General features: G+C 54.9%; 1 protein-coding gene across 1 annotated transcript in view; it reads left to right on the forward strand.

Annotated features, from left to right (window-relative positions):
* Nucleotides 1-22,120, forward strand: part of EHBP1 (EH domain binding protein 1) — an 85,829-nt gene that overhangs the window by 35,865 nt on the left and 27,844 nt on the right. Inside the window, 7 exon segments of the mRNA XM_078596573.1 lie at nucleotides 1,519-1,828; nucleotides 5,881-6,059; nucleotides 6,576-6,624; nucleotides 7,180-8,103; nucleotides 8,604-8,693; nucleotides 9,350-9,508; nucleotides 16,107-16,221. Coding sequence (XP_078452699.1) covers nucleotides 1,519-1,828; nucleotides 5,881-6,059; nucleotides 6,576-6,624; nucleotides 7,180-8,103; nucleotides 8,604-8,693; nucleotides 9,350-9,508; nucleotides 16,107-16,221 — 1,826 coding nt within the window.

Consider the following 22,120-nt stretch of genomic DNA (forward strand, 5'->3'; position numbering starts at 1 on the left):
CTCGGTAATGGCAGCACGGTCATCGTGTGACGTCAACAATGCTGCGTTAAAACATGTCGTAGTGATGTCACCGGAGCACTGTAATGACACTGTTGAGAGTTTCATTTTAAAAGTCTCGGTGCTCGTCATTGCAGGGTTACAAAATCGTGTCGGACCGCGCGGTACTCGCGGCCTCGGTACGGAGCCACCAGGCGATCACCGCTTGTAAATTTGTTGGTCCCACCTCCAAAATCTCAGCGGCGTTGATCGTGGCCGTGCGCCCCTTCGCATCTGCCACCCCCGCCCGTGCTCTTGCATTGTTCCCCGCGAGCGGGTCGAGGTACCGCATCCGTGACGAATGCCGCAGCTTGACCCACTCGCCTGCCCGGCAGGGAGAGCCGCACTGAAAGGCCGGCCGGGCGCGGTGGGAGCCGTCCTGGGGCCTCTGGTCGTATCCGAGTGTGGGTTGTACAAACTGGCGTGTGGATTGTGCTAACCAACCTGTCGATTGTGCTTGCACGGTCGTGCTAACCTGGCTGTGTTAACCCATGTGCTGGTTGCGCTAACCCAATTGTGTTAACTCAAATTGTGCTAACCCGTGGGATGACAACGTTTGCAGCTCTCGTTTGGTTGATTTGAAATTTTTTAATCGGGGTTCTGCCGGAGGTATTGTATGCAGCCCGTTTGTGCGACTGATCGCACCTGCTGGTGTAGTGTGTGATAATTTGTGAAAATTAGCATGGAAACAATAGCGAGATGCAATTGTTTGGTTTTCCATTTAAGAAGCCGGAGTAATTCCTCATCATTTCAAATCGCAGTTGCAAATGATTTTTCTCTAACAGCCCACTGGAGTTGGTGTCCTGTTATTGGATGGAAATTGTCATGTGTAGCTTATTTTTATTCCTGTATTTGATAGTTCTATAATAGCAATCATGTACATCCCTTTTATCAGTCCATTGCTGGATGAAGGCTTCCGGGCACTGTGTCGTTCATAGGGGTTGTTTGATCATACTTCACCACGCTGATCAGTGCAGATTGATGGAGAGAGGGCCCATGACTGGGTCAGATATCACTCGCCACGTGTGTTCGCTGTGGACCGTAACCAAACTAAAGGTCACCGGGTTCATCGCACAGTGCGCTAACCACTGCGCTACCATTCTTGCCCTATATCTCCAATATCTTATTTCCTGTACCCTTAATGACCCCGAGTAGGATGCATTTAATGGTAGAACGTATCCATCTGTGTCCATCGTTTGTTAAAAGAACAAAACCAGAAGAGAGGGGGAGCGTACACAGTTCGTTGAACGTCATGTAAACGTTTTGCATCTGCACAAAGCAACTCAATGAAGTACTTTTTTTCAAATGAAAACACACGTATGGGCAATCGACTTTTGTGGGCTTTCACGTTTGCCTTGGGTCCCTCCACAATGGTTATGTTTAGACCTGCGGTGTTATCGTGGTTATGAATACACAATGGTTCTGAATACACCTGCAGTGTTGTCGTCGGGGTTTAAGGATCCCACTGTTGTTGTGTGGCAGATCGAACCCGTTCTACGAGCCGCCAGCGCCGGACCCTCCCAAGAGTGCCGCGGTGGCATCGCGCGGCAAGGCGCCCGCGCCCCCTCCTCCCTCCTCGTCCGCGTCCCCCGCCGCCTCCTCCTCGTCCACGCCCGCCTCCGAGCCCGTATCCGTGGTGACCGCCACCACTCCCGCCAAGCACGAAAAGAGGAAAGCTCCCGCGCCCCTCCCCCCCGCGCTGGCTGGTAGCGGCGGTGGCGTCGAAACCCCAAAGGCGAAGCCTTCCCCTCAGGCCCTGTCCATCGCCGAGCAGGTGTCGCCCTCGCCCAAGGTGAGAGGAACCGCCCCGCTGCATTGGCACTTCTTGGTTCGTTTTTTTGTGCGGCCCACGTGGATGCCGAGCAACAACTACAGTCTCACATTCAGGTGGTCGAGCCGGATAACCGCACCAGGATCAGCGGAGCGTATCGCCGCGATGTCTCCTTCGTATCGGGCATCGCGTCGTGATACGTTGTACGGTCTGTTTCGGATGACCACAGTCGCGTGCTGCTGGAGAGTTTTTGTTTTTCCATTTGTGCATCCGGTATCTGCATCTGCCACGGTTGGCACTGATCTTACGGAGAGTTGAGGTGTACCCGTTAGGCATTCATTCGATCGCCCCCCCCCTCTCCAGACATTCAGCCGCGTGTCACGATGCGGGGACGCCATTCTCGTCAATAATTTATTATTTTTATTATTGTCTCGTTTTTCTACTGTCTCCTTTGTATCGTTTCTGTTTTCTTTTGCCTCTTGGACAGTTGTTTGTTCCGCTAGCCTACTTGTATTGTACGCATACAATTGGTGTAAGTTGTAATTAATAGATTTTAATACTCGGCACATGATGTTAATGTGTTTGCTGACCTGTGTAGATTTTTTTTTCATCTCCTCTCATTCTTGGATTTCTCCCAGGCTCTCCGTTTTTTTTGTTTTTTCCTACGTGTAAGTTCCCAGTTCTGGACCCTCCTGAATAAAGGTCATCGGAGCCATTGAATCTTTCCAGGTTAAATTAGACACACGAAAAAAAACGCATTAGTCGATTGCAACTCGGAGTAAGTTACTGTAATTGGGTCTTTGTAGTTAAAAGTGGGGTTCGGCATGATTATTGTAATCTTCTGAACCTGCCAGAGAGCCCACCGCGATGTTGGGGAGGCAGTGTCCCTCGTTGCGCAAAGTGGGTCTCAAATAATAACCGACGCAACGTGTAATCGCTCTGTACGACGGATGTTGGGGATGGTCGGGGGGGAGGGTGGGGGGTGTACGGGCGGGGGCACTTTAGAATCTTCAAACTAAAGTCACAGCAGCAGGGACAGCCCACGCTCACTCATAGAACCACTTTACGGGTTTGTTTGTAAAAGGATTTTTTTTTAAACACGTTTCAAAGTTACGGAATGTTCCGTTTTCAAAATCGGTACTGATACGTGCGCGCGTGGTGTTTTGTATTTTGTGAAATCTGCAGTGGTTCTTGCTAAAATCCCGCCCTGTATAATTTCAGTGGTTTGTTCCGATTTCTAATCCTTTCGAAATGTCGTATCTTGCGGAGGCTGCGGGTTGGCGGTCGAGGACGGAAATGAAAGAAAACTCTCCGTTCCCAGATGTAGCTCGAGTTACTCAGTTGGAGTTCACCGATCTCTTTATGCAAAAAAACTACACGGGCAATCAGCTGTGGTCGGAGCATGGATAGCCCTGACATCGATGCTCCTGTCACACATCGGACCATGGGGAAACTTGCAGGAGGTGCTCACTCCCATTCCCCCTGTCTGGCACCACCAGTGCCTCCTATGCCCCCCCCACCACCTTCTCTTTCGTGTTCCTCTGACTCCTCTTATTGTCTGTAGGCACCCGGCAGTGCCACAGAGATGGAGACATGTTTTGCACGTCGCCTTCAACTTATCGCGTCCTCCTCATGTGCAGTAAATGATGACTACCACAGTGTAGGCCCGAGCCGATGGAACCTGAGACAACAGAGGCACTTGAAACTTTTATCCGAGTGCGGGCTGTGGCACGGTCGGTGCGCGAGTCTCAAACACAGGGCAGCGCCCCGCCACACGCGGTGGAAGTGAGGTGCGTGGGACTCGGCTCCCCGTGTCTGTGGGCCCCCCCTGCCCCAGGCCCATGGAGGTTCGTGTGCCTGCCCCCCACGCTTCGTGTCGACCCCTAGGCCCGCGCTCTCCCCCCCCCATCTCTTGTAAAGCCGCATTCCTTTTGGGGCATGGGCTCCGCATCGCTGTGTGATTTTGCCAGCCGCCCCACATTACCTGGCCCTGCCCCAGACTACGCCCGCTTTTGTCCGGGGACCGGAGCCGTCGGTTCCTGGATCCCGACGCGTCAATAGCGCAGTGTGCGGCGGCTGTCAGTCACTGCCGCGGCCGTTGTCCCGAGTTGTTTTGATAGGGACACCTACGCTCAACTTCCCATGAATCTGAGTGGCTTCTATGGCTCCTAAGCAAATATCGCTGTCTAAACGCTTATTATGCGACTTTAATTTTGGTTCATCTGTTTGGCACGGTCGGTTTCGTGCTCTTTTGAAGACCTGGCAAACAAAAATAAATACCCCCGCGGGAGTTGGTTTAGTTAATGCATCGCCGCGTACGCCGCCGCGCCAGACGTTTGCTTGAGGCCTCCGTGGCACTTCCTGTGCGCCAGCTATTTACAAAGAACCGTTTGTGATTTTATTATTTTTGTCCCCGCACCATCAAACAATGCCTCAAACCGCTCGTGCACAAGTCCAGAGTGGCTCCTTGCTCAAATGGCCGCGAGGCGTTGCTCGTCTCCGTTGGCTACGCCGTGGAAATTCCACATTGCCGCGGCGTTAGGTCTCCAAATGACGTCGGTGGTGACGTGTCTGTTGACGTCATACTCGCGTGGGTGGAGTTGATGCTCGGAGACCGTCGGTGCCGTGGGCGGCGCTCCTACGATTGCCGGCGAGGTTGTCGGTGGTCGTGGCGGCGCACAGGTGGTCTGTTTGTGGCGGCGCAGGCTCCTCGCGAGCCGCCTGCGCCACCGCGTGAGCCGTGGCGATGGCGCCAGGACCACCGGCCTGGTGCTCGGTTGGCGCGAGGGCGGTGCTTGGAGATGGCGATTGCACGCCCGGCGACAGTGCGCAGCGCCCTGTTACCGTGGTTAGTTACCGTGGTTACCGTGACCCTCTTCGGCAGGGGTCGTGGCAACCTTTCGGAAAAAAGCAAAATAACGATGGGAGATAAACTTTTATGTAAATATATGAAAAGGCAAGCTTGGCCAGTCAGGCTGACAAGTGGGGCATCTTTTTTGCCTTGGAAATATGAGATTGAAATATGAGATTGAATTTGTCTAGTGGAGCAGGAAGTGGTTGTGAGTGCGTGTACCGCTGTACACACCGATGTAAATTAATCCAACTGTGCGACGTGGAAACAAGCGACTCGAATCCACGCGTTGCCCTCCCAAGGGACACGTTCCGCTCGCGCTGGACTTGGCGAGGTTGTCCGTCGTTGGTCAACCCGCCCCACTGGAAGTGGGAGGAGAGCAGCGAGCGCTGCATTAGCATGCACGGCCACTCGGGGCACTTTCTCCCCCGCCCCTGGCCCAAGCACGCTTGGCAAGGCGCTCTCGTCCGCTGTTGTTGTGTCGGTGGGGTCGGCCACGGATGTGACTCCTCTGGCCCGCCCGCAAAAAAAAAACACAACAACCCCTCTGCCATCTCAAAGGAGGGGATTTCTTTTAAATGGAGATTTTTTTTTCTCTTGCCTTACACCCGGTGCAAATGGTCTCCGTGTGACCACGAGGAATTTTGCCGTGCGTCAGGAGAGATGCTGCTGCGGCTACTGTTGATGTAGCATCTCTAACGCTCGCTGTCCCAAACTCTCAGGATCTTCGGGAAGCTGAGAGGCTGTGGATGTTACGGAATCCCCCACCCCGTGTGGTGTTTAAGGTTCACCGTCGATTCCCCTTGTTAGAGGGAATGTTCAGTTGAACTTGCATGCTTACTTTTGATGATGAACCAAACTTTGTTGTCGCGAGATGCATTTATACTGGTTACGATGATACCGTATTTGTGTATTTGTTTTGTTGTCGTGATGAGTTATATGAGCATAGTAACTAGTGTCACAAGCCTAGAATGTTCTACATTTGTCCTAACAGCCTGTTTGGCTTTGGATTGATGGTTGAGGTTTGTAGTTAATGTTGTATTAACATAATGTACATTAATAACAATAGATCATTAACCCAAGGGCCTCAGGGGAGAGTATTGATTTCAAGGAAAAGAGTGCCTGGAGTGAGGCCACGTGAGTGTGCATGGATGATGATGATGACGCCTCAAGGTCCCGCGGTTTGTCCCCGTGGCCCCCCCGCGCACCCCGGTGTGTGCAGCTGAGCCCATCGCCGAGCCCCGTGCTGGACAAGAAGGTGAACTCCATCCAGTCCCTGCTCAGCTGGTGCAAGGAGGTGACGCGGGACTACCGCGGAGTCAAGATCACCAACTTCACCACGTCGTGGCGCAACGGCATGGCCTTCTGTGCCATCCTGCATCACTTCCGGCCCAACCTCATGTCAGTGCTGAACCTTGCGCGTTTCCTCTCTGACACTCACGTCACCTAATGTGTATCCCTTCCCTGCCACTTCTCCCATCCATCCCCCATGTTACTGCTGCCCCTCCTGCACTATGCCCTGCCCTCTTCCGGCCCTTCCGAGATCCTTGTCACGAATATCTTCTGCCCGGCACACTGACCGTGTCTTGCCCTTTCTCCCGTCCCACGTTCACGGCGGTGCGCTGTCCTTTGTGCACTGCCCTCTCTCTCTGTCGTCCCTTCTACCCGGGCTTGGTATCATCGCTGCCCCGTATTCCGCAACTTCAAATGGCACCGTGTGAAACAGCTGTGCACCCGTGAAAACAAAAAAATGACAAATGCGTTGGCATTGCACCGTTTAACCGAGGGATTCTCATTTGTACTGCGTGGGCCTGGTCCAAAATGTATTTTTTTGCACTTATGTTCAATCTTTGCTGATGCTTTGCGGTCGATGGAAGCCATGCCAAATGGCACTGTTTCTTTGTCCTTTTTGTACAGCGACTACAAGGGCCTCAACCCACAAGACATCAAAGAGAACAACAAGAAGGTAACGACTCGGAGATAATTGTGCGTGTGTTTTATAATTAAAGGTGAATATTAATATTTTTTAAACATGTATGCATAAAATGGTATAATTAATGGCTTTTACATAACTAAAACACTGCATTGTCATTCACGTGCTGTCCTTGAGCAAAAAAAACATGCGAGGGTGTTCACCTCTGCTGAGCTAGAGGTAGAAATGGTGGAAATTCCACATTTCTATGGCGTTTTCCAACAGTTGTCAGTTTCATTGCAGAATGAATAATATTACTCCGTAAAAGTCTGCTTTGTTTTGGCATGCCCTGCTTTGCAAGATAGTGACATATGTAAATGAGCGTGCTGTCAAGCGTGAGTGACGGGATTATTACTCATTGGGATGAATCGGCTTTCAAGAGCCCTTGTGAGTGCGTGCGATTGTCGAGCATCATCCTAACCCCACGTGTCTTTATTGCCACGCCTTTCAAAGGCAGCCCAGCTGCCAACGCATGAAAGAACGAGTGAACAAATCCACAAGTGAATGACTGCGCGTGCCTGCCGTGCGCGTGTGCGAACTCCCGGGCAGGCCTACGAAGGCTTCGCGGGCCTGGGCATCTCGCGTCTCCTCGAGCCGTCCGACATGGTGCTGCTCGCCATCCCGGACAAGCTGACGGTCATGACGTACCTGTACCAGATCCGCGCCCACTTCACGGGCGAGGAGCTGAGCCTGCTCCACGTGGGCGACACGTCGAGCCGCAGCACCTACACCGTGGGCAGCTTCGAGAGCGATGCCGCCGCCGCCATCTCCCAGCGCAGCTTCTACGCCGAGATGAAGGGCGGCACGGCGGGCGCCGCCGTCGACGGGACCATTGCCGACGCTGCCTCCAGCGCCGCCTCCTCGGCCCCGCCGGCCGGAGCGCCGGAGATCGGCAGCGAACCCGTCGACCCCGGTGACGGCTCGCCGCGGCAAAACGGCAGGCTTCCTGGCGACGAGGTCGGAGAAACCGGACCGAGGTTCGGCGACAGAAGTCGGAAGAGCGACGGGGACTCGGCTGCCGTGCCCGTGCAGAAACCCACGGTGGAGCCGGGCGCGGCGACGGCGGACACGCGCAGGGAGCCTTCGGCGGCTGCGTCGGCGGCGCCGCTGTCGCTCGGCACGGACAAGAAACGGCTCCTCCCGGTCGAGCGCTTCGACTTCAGCGACTTGGGCGGGCACGGCAGTGGCAGCGAGTCCGAGCCGGAGACGAGACCCGCGGGGGTGGCGCCGGGACCGGCCGCGGACAGAGCCTCGGCCGAGGCGGAGGCCCAGGGCCTCCCGTCGGCACTGTCGCGTAAGCCCTCGGGGCACGCGCATCGGGCGAGCGCCTTCGCGCACAGCCGCGACGCCGACCTGGTGAAGAAGAAGCGCGCGGACCTGGCGCACCGCAGCGATTCGGATGGCGACGGCACCGCGCCGGCTACGAAGCTCAACCGCAGCCTCTCGCAGCGCTCCGACAAGGAGGCCGACAAGGTGCAGCCGCTCTCCCGGTCACCGTTGGCGAGCGGCTTGCATGAGGCGCTCCCTAACCCAGGCCCTTGTGTTACCTATACGCTCTGGTTCTTTCGGTAAAGTCACGTAGGTATAAAATAAAATAAATCACGACGTTTCGGGCGCAACACAAGCGTCCGTCATCAGGTGTTACCTTTTACGCACTTTTGTCTCTGTCTTTCCAAGTGTGAGCACGTGCTCCAAAGAATGAACAAATGCATGAAAATGGGGAGCGGTGCTATAGTATTCACTGTGCTGCGAACCCGGTGACCTTGGTTTGGTCATCGGTCACGGCTAATCTTGCACCTCTCCTTAGTCGATGTGTAGAAAGCATCAGCACGGGGGAGTGGTCATGGCCACTCCACCCCCTCGTGTGCCGTGCCAGCATTCATAGGTGCTCGCTTGCCCCAGCAGTCTGTTGTACGCGCGTGTCCACGTGCGCGTGTGTGTGCTACCACGACGGTAATGTCGTGTGCTCCCAGGCTCCGAGCAGTCCCGTGCAGAGGTCGGTGCCGCTCACCAAGTCCGCCACGCTCGCCGACGTGGGCACCAGCGGCGTCGCCACCGACAAGGTGCGGCTGGTCGAGCGTGGGCGTGTGTGCGTCAGTGTGTGTGTGTGCGTGGGTGAGTACGCGTGTGTCCGCTTGTGTCCGCATGTATGCCTGTGCTTGTGTGTGTGCGCGGGTGTTGAGGTGTCATGGTTAGCGCACTGACCCGAGTTCAATTCCCAGCCATGGCTGGCATCAGTGGCAAGTGACATCTGAACCAGTCCTGGGCCTTCCCTAGGTACCACTGGCACGGTGTTCCAACATCATAACTAGGGAGATGAAGGTTGGCTGAATGGTGCTGGCCTCACCAGTCTCTCAAGCACCGTGCCAGCCTTCATAAGTCCTCGCTATTAGCATTTGCCCCAACATTCTAAAGGGTGTTGAGGTGCACGCAATGATGTTTCCCTTCTAAAGTAGTTTTCATCCTTAATGGTAGTGGGTGACGTTCATCATTGCGATGATTGCTTATCGTTGTTATAGTGGCAAATGTGATGATGATGATGAAGACGATGGTGGAGGTGATGGTGGTAAGCATTTTTGCAGTGACTGGTGGCACTTGATCATGTAGGTGATGGTCGTGATGATGGGCAGTGGTATTGGACGTGGTAGCACTTGTTATTGTGATGACCGCCGTCGGCCGCGACGATGACGACGACAACGACGTATGTGGCGTTGGGCAGCGTGCTCTGACCCGCCAGGAGGAGCTGAAGGAGCGAGCGCGACTCCTGCTGGAGCAGGCCCGGCGTGACGCGGCACTCAAGATGGGAGGGGGCAAGGGGGGCGGCTCGCTCGCCACGCCGGGTTCGGCCCTCCAGCCCGCCAAGCGACAGCCCTCCGAGGTGAGAGCGCAGCTCCCTTGTGCACAGCCATTCGCGGGTTGCCGTCCCCTTCCCCAGTTTTATTGCAGTCGCTCTAAATTGTTCGTTCGGAGGCCCTCGCCGAGCAGCACATCATCGCCCTGCGTGTTTTGAGAAGGGCCCGTGGTGGGCGATATCGAACTTTTGTGAAAAAGACCTTCATAGCTTGTCGGATTCCTCCAGGATAAGTAACGATTCTGAATAAAAGTAAGAGTGACCGACCTCCCCCCCTTAATCCGCACTCCAGGGGAGCACTTTCCAAACGTGCGCTGCTGGAGAAATACCCGTCGCATGGCAAAGCTGACATTTTATAAACTTGTCGGAGGTGGAATGTAGCCAACTTAAGTGAGAAATCACATTTTAATATGATGATTATCCCCGCCGGGCTTTGGTGACTGGGCTGATACCATCAACTAATCGAACTTAAGAACCTGGCTTAGCCACTGGTGGCTGAAACCCAACATTTGACAAACTGAGCACGCGGTGGTCGAAGAAATTGCCAGGGGGCACCGGCAGTCAGGGTTGGAGGCCTGAGTCGTGTTGTGGCGTTGGACCGAGACTTTGTCGAGAAGCCCTCGGGTTGGGTGCCGACTCGACTCGAATTCCACTCGGGCGCCACGTGTGGAAAACAATTTCACTTCACCCTGCTGGTGGCGCCATTTACCTTCCCTCGCGCCCTTCAAAGAGCACACCGCGTGCGTGTCACACTTTCTGTTGAGATGCTCTCACGGCATCTGTGCGACAGAGCCCGTTGCACGGTCTTCAGTGGGCCACTGATTCCCACGTGCGGGGTCATCGCGTTATCGCGCTCATGTGTTCCAGCACGCCTTGGCGCGCTCGGCTGTCGTACGGAGATATTTTGAGAGCATTGATGGTTTTTAATTTTATAATTGCTTTGGCTCTATTGTTTGCCAAACAATGTGTTGTTACGCATGCGTGGGCTAAAGTGCCTCTCGATGGCCACTTTATTCTCTGTAGCTTTTGGCTTGATGGATTTCGGACATGTGCTTATGACTGGAAACCCAAGTGCTTATGACCTCTAACCTGAACTATTCTTGTTCCTGGACATTGAAACTCCTATAAACACTAGCATAAGCACGTTCGTTCCAGAATCCGCTTTTCTCATGTTATAATCGATGCTCCGTGTACAGGCGCTCCGTGTACAGGCGCTCGGTGTACAGGCATGCACTTCGTAAGGGCAAGGGAGGCCCAACTTTTGCCACTTCCAGAGATACTCATCACTCAGAGCCCAGCCTGTGGCCCAACTCATCTTCTCTCTGGCCTCTTGCCAACTACACACGCGGTGTGGTCGTGTGTGTGTGTCGGGAGCAGTGGCACGACCCTACTAACCTGTGTGTGTGTAGTTAAGTATTTAATTATACAGTACATAGGTGTGTGTGTGTGTATCTACATGTTCTTGCACGTACAAGTGTTCGCACTCCTACATTAGCACATGCACACATATGTATACACACATAAACAAAGACAAAGATCCCCCGTATAGCCATAACAGACGCTTGGGGCGAGTGCTATTCGTGAGTAGCACTGCTCACGAGGCGGTGGGTGGCCAGCACCACGCCCGGCCGGCATTATCTCCCTCGTGGCGATGTTCACACATCTCACCATTTGCTCCTTTTCGGCTGACTGGACCTAGGGGAGGCCGAGGACCTGCTCGGATAATCGTCACTGGTGTTGCCCGTGAGCGAGGAATCGAACTCGGGCTGCCGGGATCGTATCGCGGTGCCCTAATCGCTTCACCACTGCTCCCCACACGCGCATACATCCGCTTACACACACACACGCACACACACTAGCGCGTGCATGTGTGTGCAAGTGTGCAACATATTGAGTTTGTGTATCCCCCCTGTAGCAGGGAGGCCATTTCGCCGTATCGAGCCCATTATCGTCTCGCGCCGCCTCGCCACGCGCCACCTGTTCCTGAAAGCATTTTGCGATTGCCTTGATTGGGGAGTGGGCGAGCGCGCGGGCGGGCGGGCGCTGTGATTGTGACGTGTCGGGGTGGCCGACCGTGACGTCCATATGCACAGAGTTGATAAGTGCTGCTCCGTGATGGACGGCCGAGATGCCTCTTGCAGCAACAACAACAACAACAAAAATGTGAAATAAGAAAATAAAATCAGAAAAATTGCAAAAATTGGAATTAAATTAAAATCCTTGCACACTTAATCATGTTATGAGTTTTGGATAATTTGTTGGCACGTGTAACTTGGCATGGTTGTTGTTTTACTCGTACGTGTGTGTGTGTGGTTCGGAATGCGAAACTTTTTTTTATTGTTAATTTTTTATTTGTCGTTTTTTGAGGCGCAGCCTCGACTTGGCATCTTGTGAAATGAAACGCTCTACATCAAGCCACTTGGTGGCGGAAGCAGCAGCAGCGTGTGTGTGTGTGCGTGCAGCTTTTTTTTTTACACAGTGCAAGACGATGTTGATTTACTTAGAAACATTTGAAGATGCTCTGCCGCAGCGGCAGACATCCGGCGGCGCAGGTGACGGTGGGACACGCGTAGGCGCGCATCTCGCACCGTGTCGGAGAATCCTGAAGCGAGCGGCGATGAGAGCAGTTAACCCCCCCCCCCCCCCACTGAAGGATTTGCTTCTCGAGACCAAATCGCGATCGTTGGAACGTCATATCTTCCCCCCCATTTCTCTGTTCTCGTTTCAACCTCTGGCTCCTCATTCGTCAGGTCGTTAGAGCCGATGGCGTAAACTTTTTTTGTTCATTGGCCGCCGTAGCCCTGCGCCAAAAGAAAAAAACGTGAAAAGCTACGACGCAGTCTTGCTACCCCCCCCCCACCACCACCCCACTCCCCCTGGCCGGCACGTTGGGGCCCACGAACAATCGCAGGGCGCGCGGCGGTGAAGAAGATGAAAGCGCGAGCCGCCGGGGGAAGGACCTAATCGGACTGTCGCACTCGGTTTGTGTCGTCGTGCGTGACCACGTCACCACCCCCACCCACCAACCGCAAGCCTCCACTTTGAGTTTCCACTTGTACCCCTTCTTTTAATTTATTTCTCATTTTCAATGATTTCCCATCCAGCCCAAAGCACCAGCCGGCTCGCCATCGAAACATGAAAACAACAAAAACTAAGAATAGAGACATTTTGTAAATGTAACTCCTTGACTACCGTAATGGGCTTGCAGGAAACCTGTGATCACGATGGCGGTCCCACGGGTCCGGATCCGAGGCCGGGCCACCGCGCCGCCGTGCGAGAGCGCGAGGCGCGAAAGAGAAGGGGATTAGCTCATTGTGTGAATCATATGTTGATTCGAGTGGCTGTGCTGGGTGGGGTTGTGTTGGCGCGATGGGGGAGCGGAGAGGGTTCGTGGGGGTGCGATGGAGAGCGGCGAGGATGGCGAGCGTTCTAAATGAGCGTTGTTTTTGAGGCGGCGCAGTGAAGCAAGGGAGAGAAAGTCGTGCGCTAAGCACAATGTGTAGCACTGGCGCGAGATGAGACGGTCGCGTAACGCTTTGATGACTCAACTGAAATGACTTTGAAAAAATGTGAACTTGAAAGTATTCGCCGCCAAGGTTTTACTTATTTCGGTTCACGCCGATCAACCAAGCGGTAGCAGCAGCAAAGCCATTTTAAATTGAGGCCATCACTCGGCGCTCGTTATTGCGTGGCGGTTTATCCTGCAGGGTGCGTGGAGCGATTGTCGGCGGGGGGAGGGGGGGCGGTGGCCGGTGGGGTTGGTGGGCGGGGGGGGGCCCTCGCTGTGTTGGAAGAGCCCCTAGTGTCCTCTTCTAAACAAGCAGGGCACGTCGCTTGAGAGCCCCTGCAGATGTTCCACCCGGCGGCTCTTCCCAGATGGAGTAGCACTTCCTGTGCAAAGGTGCCCAGCTTTGTAAATCCCACGATGTCGCTCTCTACGTGTACCGGCCCTTTTATCAATCCACTGCTGGATGACGGCCTCCCCATGCCATGCAAAAATGTTGTATTTTAAAAATAGTTATCGTTTTCGTTATTTTTTGTAATATTAAGATATACATGCGTAGTTGCAAAATATATTTGAAAAAATTTACTATTTTTTGCCAATGTCTTTTGGGAGATAAAACGCCAATTTTTATAACAGGTGCATGACAGTGGGCGGCTCCTCGCAGTCACCTGCACGCACACAGACTTTGGCGCGCATAGGCACGCGTGCACGTACGTATTCGACCATGCATATACACGCGACCGCGTGTGCGACTGAACGTACGCGCCCCGCATGTGCGTCGCGTGTGCGTGTGCGGTGAATCTTTTAGCGACTGGTGCAGGGGGCTGGACAATCTCACATGGCAGGGGGGCTTAGTGAGCCGTCTCCCAGGAAGATGGGTAATCCCAGCCCAGGGCCTCGTGCCCCCGTCCCCCCCCACCCACCCACCCACCCCCAACCCAACCCCCTCCCCCCCCCCGCCGCGCACTCCTTCCCTCTGTGGGAAATGTCGCTCCGCCAGCAATACTTGACCCTCGCATAATGGGCCACGGATTCGGCCGCTTTTTGAATCCAAATTTAATTACTCGTAATTTCGCTTCGCTTTGCTGCGGTGGACGTCGAACGTCGTCGTCGGGGACGCGACTGCGCTGCTCGCCACTCGTGGCGGTCATCGTCTCCGTGCCGTGATTCCGTTTAGTTTATTCCTTTCCACGCTTTGTTATCTCTCCACTTCCACTTTCTGGCATGGCCCCCCTTGCCCCCTCGGCAAGGGTAATCTTAACAGGTGCGGCGCGGCGCTGCCCGTCGCATTTTCCTGGAATATTATGACATTAAATAATTCCGAAGCGACACATAATGCCTCTGGATTAGGCAGCCGGGGCTGTGTTTTTAAGAAAGTCCTGACAACTGCTAAGCCTCTTCTATTTTGTGGTGGATAAGTCACCTTTGACCCCTGGTGGGCCTGCTGTTATTTGTGGCCCTGCTTCCCATGGCCGGACTCCTCGGGACCCCCTGCTTGCATTCCTAGAACTAGAAACACACACACACATACACAAGGCAGCTATAAAAAGATAAGCAAGAGAGAAGAATATATAACGATAAAATAATGAATATAAGAACAAGAGGTGGTTGTGGGTCCCGTGATGTAGCGTTGCACCCATTGAAGAAGTCTGAGCTTCAGCGATTCCTTTGACGCCCTCCTACACCCCGCCCACCCCACCCCACCCCACCTTAAATCCTCACCCAGTCTCTTCCACTGAACTCCCCCTTTGCCTGCTCACCCGCACCCCTAACCCTCATCCTCCCACAGGATCCTAAACTTCTGTTGTCAGAACCGGTGGATTAGGAAACAGGCTGGGGGAAAAGGATTTGTGTTTTTAAGAGACTCGGCAACTTTAAAGTCTCTGCCGCCTTCCTAGGTTCGACTCTGGCTTGCGAAGTTCACTTCTTCAGCCGCCGATGTTCGTCCGCGAGTTGTTTGACGCCACGTGAAGCGCGTGGGGCGAGCGAGCCCGCGAGTGTCTCCGAGCTGCAGTTGCGGGGCGCGGTGGGGGAGGGCTTGCGTGGTGCAGATGTCAAGTCGGCAATTTGTTGGTAGATGGATGAACTTTGTTTATGATCAGGAAAGAGCCAATTGAAAGCAGATGTCTCTTTTTTATAAGGGGTCCACTTTGGTGTGATGGTGTACTTGTGGACATTTCATACCTACAGATGCCACATTTTGAGCCGGTGGGGCAATGCGCGACCACACATGGGCTTGAATCCTGCAGTTTAATTTGTTAAGTGGGGAACATCTGCTGGTTCCATCACCAATTTTGAGCCACAAATGTGGCCGCCAATATGCTTTCCGAAAACGTTACTTATGGTCATAAACAAATATTTTCATTAAATTGTTATAACATTACTGACCGTTGTGTTTGATATAGTTGCAGGGAACATGAAGACTATGAACACTTTTGTAACATGATAAAATCTCATCTGGTTTTGTACAGCGGCAAGAGCGTGGCGGGAGCGTGGCGGGAGCGTGGCGGGAGCGTGGCGGGAGCGAGGCGGGAGCGTGGCGGGAGCGTGGCGGGAGCGTGGCGGGAGCGTGGCGGGAGCGTGGCGGGAGCGTGGCGGGAGCGTGGCGGGAGCGTGGCGGGAGCGTGGCGGGAGCGTGGCGGGAGCGTGGCGGGAGCGTGGCGGGAGCGTGGCGGGAGCGTGGCGGGAGCGTGGCGGGAGCGTGGCGGGAGCGTGGCGGGAGCGTGGCGGGAGCGTGGCGGGAGCGTGGCGGGAGCGTGGCGGGAGCGTGGCGGGAGCGTGGCGGGAGCGTGGCGGGAGCGTGGCGGGAGCGTGGCGGGAGCGTGGCGGGAGCGTGGCGGGAGCGTGGCGGGAGCGTGGCGGGAGCGTGGCGGGAGCGTGGCGGGAGCGTGGCGGGAGCGTGGCGGGAGCGTGGCGGGAGCGTGGCGGGAGCGTGGCGGGAGCGTGGCGGGAGCGTGGCGGGAGCGTGGCGGGAGCGTGGCGGGAGCGTGGCGGGAGCGTGGCGGGAGCGTGGCGGGAGCGTGGCGGGAGCGTGGCGGGAGCGTGGCGGGAGCGTGGCGGGAGCGTGGCGGGAGCTCACCGTTGGGGTCTCTTCTTGTCGCCCCCCACTAACCCCCCCAGACGGACGAGGAGCGGCAGCGGCAGTTGCGCGAGCGCGCCCGTCAGTTGATCGCGGAGGCGCGCATCGGGGTCAAGTCGTCGTCGTCGTCCATGACGAGGTCCAGGACCGTCTCGGGTGAGTCGGCGCACTCCGTCTCTCGCCGTTCGCCGGTCTCGGGTGAGCGGCGAGGGATGTGGTCGTTGGTGCACATGGACTTACGGAGGGATCGCAGACGCGTCGTTAGAGAGTCGGCGCGGTCAGAGCGACTTCACAGAGCTTCGCTAAGCCACTGCTGGTTGAAGGCCTTCAATGACATGTCAGGAGCGTGGAGGGTTGTAAACCGTACTTCACGCTGGTTAGTCGTACGGATTGAAGGGGAAGGACCCAGGGCCGGTTCGGATATTGTTTGCCCCTGATGTTAGCTGTGGCCGGTAATCAAACTTGTGTTCCCAGATTCATAGTGCAGTGCGTTTGTCGCATTGCCACTGCTCCAACCCAATCATGATCACAATGCCCTTTCTACTAATGTTTGAAATGCGAGTATTTAGACAAAACCCTCCACCGCCATGCTGCCCCAGCACAACACCGACTGTTCCCCGGCAGTCTCCCGTCAAAGTAGTTAACCAAGCTCAGTCCTGTTTGGCTTCTGAGATCTGGAGAGATTAGGAGCACTGTTGTTCATGTGGTTCATAGACCAGCTCTGACGAGTGGGAGCCAAGTAGCTCGTCACCCATCAGTTTCATAATATTTTATAAGTTGAGTTCTATAGATGCTTGAAAGTAAAATGGGCGTTTTATGGATTAACTGGCTCCTGCACTAGAAATGTGGAATTGCAGCCTTTGGCTCAGGGCAGTGAACAAGTTGGCCATTGGGAGCCACCGGCCAGCAATCCCTCCACATGTGTCATCCACGTCTCCAAAATGTTAATGGCCTCGTTGGTAAACAACGATAATAACGAGCGATGAAATCTGCGTCAAGCGAACGTCAATCTCTGAAGTTATTGCCCTGAATTGTGGAAATTTCACTGTGGCCATTGGCACCTAAATTTTAATTGTTAGCGTCTGCCTAAGAAAATGTCATTTAAAATAGCTTTGTGAGCACTTGGCGAGCCCCTACAAAGCATATTTATCCATTTGCATCACGACGTGGTGTCCCCTTGCGCCTGCGTGCACTCGGCAGGGAATTAACGGAGCGTGTGGACACTGGGAGACGCCGCACTGTGCCGGCTCGTGTTGCCCGCCTTGTTGAGCTCAATGTTGTTGTTCACTTTGTAAGAAAGATGTGAAATGTAGTTTTTCCACTTAGATTCATGAAATTTGCCCGTGCTGTAATTGGATTCGTTAGCGAACCCTGGCTAGTACCTCGGTTGACTATTTTTAGTTTCGTCGCTCGCTTATAGCCAGCTGCTGACGCCCGCCCGCCCCTCCAAGGCGCACGGAATCATAGCGAGACGCTGGCGCGGCGCAAGTCTAAACGTGCACGTTCCGGGGTGCGGAACGTATCGCGCCGGACAGTGGGCCGCTCGCCCGCGGATGGCGATGATGCCTTAAGCGTGGCCTGCAGTGCCGTGGTAACAACACTCGGAGCGGTGCTTTATTAAAATCCCGAGGCCCCTGGCTTGGCTGCCGGCGCAACGCCGCGAACGCCCCCCGTTGCCGCGCGCGTGCGCGCGCGCGATTTTTGAGCTCGACTTGGCGCGCGCATTCAGCGGCGTGCCAAGTTTCCGAGCTCCGGATTAAGCCGTTGTGACGGCACGGCGCCAGCAGCCTTCACGTCCGCGCACGCGGCATGTGAAGGAGGCAAAGGTGTTGGTAGGAGGCGGAAGCATGGCGCGGAGGTGACGTTAGACGGCACCCGGTCTCCTCCGTTGGCGGCAAACGGTGCCGGTCGCCGGCGTCGCAGAGTGGCGTGGCTGCCGTGAGGAACCCGGTGCTGTTCCTTGCAGAGGAGGGCGACTTGGACGGCGATGACGCCCGGGCGCTGGCCTATATGATGGAGCTGCTCTCTAGTCCTCCCGGTGCCCTTGCCGCCTCCGGTAAAACTGCCAAACGAATGCGTAACCCAAGAGAATGCTGGCATGCCGCGGTGTGACTCTGCTGTCGTTTGGCATGCGCTGTTTCTCCACGACTCGTGTCGCCGCCACGCGCCGGCGAGCTCGCTGCGGCCGGAGGGCATCGAAAGGGCGTGAGCTCCCTGCTAAAATGTCTGAAGCGGCAGTCGCGGGGCGGGGGTTAAATTGCAGCTTTTGGGGGAGGCGGTGGGCATGAGGGCGAGAGCTCGGCGTCGTCTGGGCCCGCTGTCATTACGGGATTTGTCCAATTGGGATGTAGCGGTGATGGCGGTGGCGGCACCTGGGCAGCCGGCGAGGTGCTCCGCGTGAGGGCCGTGCAATTTACAACGACGCGGAGCACGATCCGACATGTCGGGCGCTCCCCTCCATCCTCGGGCTGCAATTATACTCATGAATGGATATGCCCTCAGTCTCTCAACCCCTGCCCCCCCACAAATCGGAACAATTTCCACAGTCGGTTTCCTCGCGGCCTATTTTACACTGGGCACGTACTTTGGGGTCTCGCTCCCAGCCCTCTGCAGTTTCTCCTGGGCCTCGTTTCAATCTGAAGTCACTAACACGTTGAATTCTCAGACGCCACCCTTTCCAAGAGCCTGGTTTCGAATGGTCACGTGACTCTCGAGGGTCTGATCGCCCTCGCTGACCGTGCGCACGGAGGATGACTTGCGAGGAATCTCAGCAGTGGCAACAAAAACAGTACTTAAATTGTAAACCTTGGACGAATCTGGTTATCTGATAGAGTTGAAAGATGCCTTGAGGCATCAGCTACACAGCCAAAGCATTATTAGTGTGTCACTCCAAAGTGTCGGACAGTGGCCCGGTCAAGAAGAAGCACAGATGATTTGACCAATAAATGTCCTCGTAATAAATGCCTGTCCTCTAAACGGGCTGCAGTGGAAGATGAATAAATGGGATAAGTGGTGTTCAAAGACAGCGCGCCATTGGTTGCGTGGCAACTACACTTTAGCCGCAATGCTCGCACTCGGGGCGTGGCGTGGTTGCGGCGCTGTCCTGATGGTGCGAGCCTCGTCACGCACTGTCGGGCACGGAGCCGTGCATGCTGACCCGGGCGATTTCTAAAACACAGGGCCCAGCTTTTCGAGCTCTTGCATTCGATGGCTCGAGATCTCGTACTTAATTTGTTCAAGTGAACTCTGTTGAAAACTTCTTTTCACATTTGCACCGTGTTCGTTAGAGTTGGCCGTGCTCTCTCCGCCTATCGCCTACTGTGAATGGCTGACCCTCGGCACCGAATTCAAATTCGTTCGTTTGTTATTTGTTAGCTCCAAGCCCAAATGCGTGCCTTTCACGAGCACGGCAACGGTTTCGCACTCGGTCCTGCGTGTGCGGGTGAGCGAGGCAGGTGAACGAAGGCAGGTAAACAAAAGTGCGAGTGAAAGAGGCAGGTTAAACGAAGGCGCAAGGTCAACGTCCGTAATCCTCCCCAGCTCCGCGCCGCTGTCCCCGGAGGCTCTGACATTGAACAGCCGCGCTGCGGAGGGGCGCAAGCGGGCGGCGGAACCGCCGCCTCCTCCCACCAATGAGCGGCACCCCCGGGGCAGCTCCATCCGAGCCGAGCCGCTTGGGTTCGTGCTCTCCAATTGCTCTGATCAGCCGGCGAGCGTTGAAAAGCCGTGCCACTTATTTACTTGGGCGTGGGCTCCTGGCGCGTGCCCCCCCCACCCACCCCCCCAGTACTCTGGCAACTACGCCCCCCCCAGCCTGTGAGCCTCATGACAGCCAATACCAATACCCACCATTCGCCACTAAGAGACGGTGACTTCACCACGGCGCCTGTGCCAAGCCAGGTACACTTTGAGGCCACGTGTAGTGTCGAAGGCTTGCTGACAGGAGGTCACGGGTCAGACCCAGGTGCCAAGGGTTGACCGACTGAGATGACTGGCCAATGCACCAGCTGTGAGTGTCGCTCCTCTGTGGGCATCGCTCCTCTGCTTTCTGTTGTTGTTGTCGAGCGACTGCCTCCAACTGACCTGTAGCAGCGTCCTTCACGAGCCTCCCCCATGACAGCTGCACCCCCTGCACGCTCGCTGGATAGCAATGCCACCGATGTGCGACCGATTTACCCCCTCCACGACTCGTTGGGTTGTCATGATTCGAGGTCAACATTTGATTCCGCAGACAGTATTAGAAAATGACAGAAACCTCCTGAAAAAGAGCCTGAGACTTTCCCGGGTAGGCTTAATAATAAATAATTGTATATAATTCGCAAATACTTTCCATAAATTGTAGTCGATTTTCACTCGCATAATCTCGGCATTTGATGCACGTGTCATGAGTCGAAGCAATCGTTCCACGCCCCCGCAAATCACACGTTTAGTATTGTCAATGAAAATAGTACATTTTTGCACGCATCATTCGATGGGCGTATCATGAGTGTAAGAATCGATTTTACAGCTGTTAAGTCCTTACCTTTTGTTGAGCACTCAATAGCCTCGGATCTAAAATTGCCTACAGGGACACCAAAGCATCATAAGCAGCTGGGCAAACAATAAGGGCAAACAGGAGAAATAACGGAAGAAAAGGAGCAACAGCGGTGAGGGCATGGGGGGGGGGGGATGAAAGGCGCCCGGCGACTCCGTTGACAACCAGCAGGGCGCCCGCTGGAGCTACGGAACGCATGCAACGAGTCGAAGTGATTGTCACGTGTCTACTATTCTACCCTCGCTTTCCTCTCTCCCGCTCGCTCTCGTCTTTCAATTCGGTGCCGACGCCGGTTCGGCCGTCGTGAGTGCCGCGTAGAGCACCGCGCGCGGGGGCGGTGCATGGGGGAAGGTGGCGGTGAGGGCGACCTTGTTTCGCACACTCACGACACCGGCTCGCCCGTTTTTAGGGACGTAGAGTGCCAAATTGTTTACACTCGGAGGTGTTTGCCTTGGTTTTCACCGTACCTTTCTCCCGGCTTGTTGGAGTGGGAAAGGTAGCCTTGGATCTTTGGCGTTCGCTGTAAAATGCCTAATGTTCAGTCAGCCAGCAGTGAGGCGCCTTGGCAGGGCAGGATGACTCTATAGGTCGGCACAAGCTGGTGAAAACGGTGGCATAACTCTGCGACACAACGCACGCACGCGTTGCTGCAACACGAGGTGCCTGTTCGTGAGCGGGGGGGCGGGGGGGTTGGCACATCGCTCGCTGCGGTCCCTTTGGACTGTACGTTTTGTGGGTTTAAACCGGGAAAACATCCGACAATATTTCGGCCAGGAGTTCCAATTTGAGCTACTGCCAAAGCTGCTGGAAGCTAAAGACGAGCGGAATAACTTAGCCTCCTCAGCCTTGCTCGTACCAGTTTTACCGTGGGAACACGTTGTGGAGAAAGTCGCGAACAAAAAAAATCCCATCCGCATTTTTTCTTCTTTCTCATCCTTTGTTTTATTCAATGCAGGCAGTTGTATCACCTAGGTAAGGCCCACATTGAGCCAGGTATGAGCCAGATGTTTAAGATGGCTACACACACACACCGATTAGTAGTGTTGAACACTTAACCTCTCATTTGGCCTTTCTCCTCAATGATGAAATTGTCAAACGCGAATCATTCGTAGCTTTCCACCAATCAACCTAAAGCCTCGGTTGCAACGCCGCGCATACTGACCAGAGCTAACCGCCGTTTGTCTGCGTTCACTTCGCGTGAAGACGCCGGCGCGGTCATTGTGATGCTTCGAGAGTGCCGCTGCCGTGGTGTGTCGTGCTTTTTGAGGCATGGATTTGCTGTGTGTGCTCTACGGGGTGGCGAATGCTCAAACGTGATTTCTAAATTTCCCATGCCAGAAGGGAGAGAGGGAGCGTTTACCTGCAGTCCCCCGCTGTGTCTCAGCTCTCGCATCCAACCAACGTGGGTTGGATTCCCACACCCGAATTTCCCCACGATTTTAAGTAATCACACCCTGAAAAATGTAATACAATTATGAATATCCACCTCTAATATGTGGCGACCCTCACAACTCTGGATCA

The sequence above is a fragment of the Lampetra planeri genome, chromosome 7 (genome assembly GCF_965212315.1).
Source record: "Lampetra planeri chromosome 7, kcLamPlan1.2.h2, whole genome shotgun sequence".
In the NCBI taxonomy this organism is placed as follows: domain Eukaryota; kingdom Metazoa; phylum Chordata; class Hyperoartia; order Petromyzontiformes; family Petromyzontidae; genus Lampetra; species Lampetra planeri.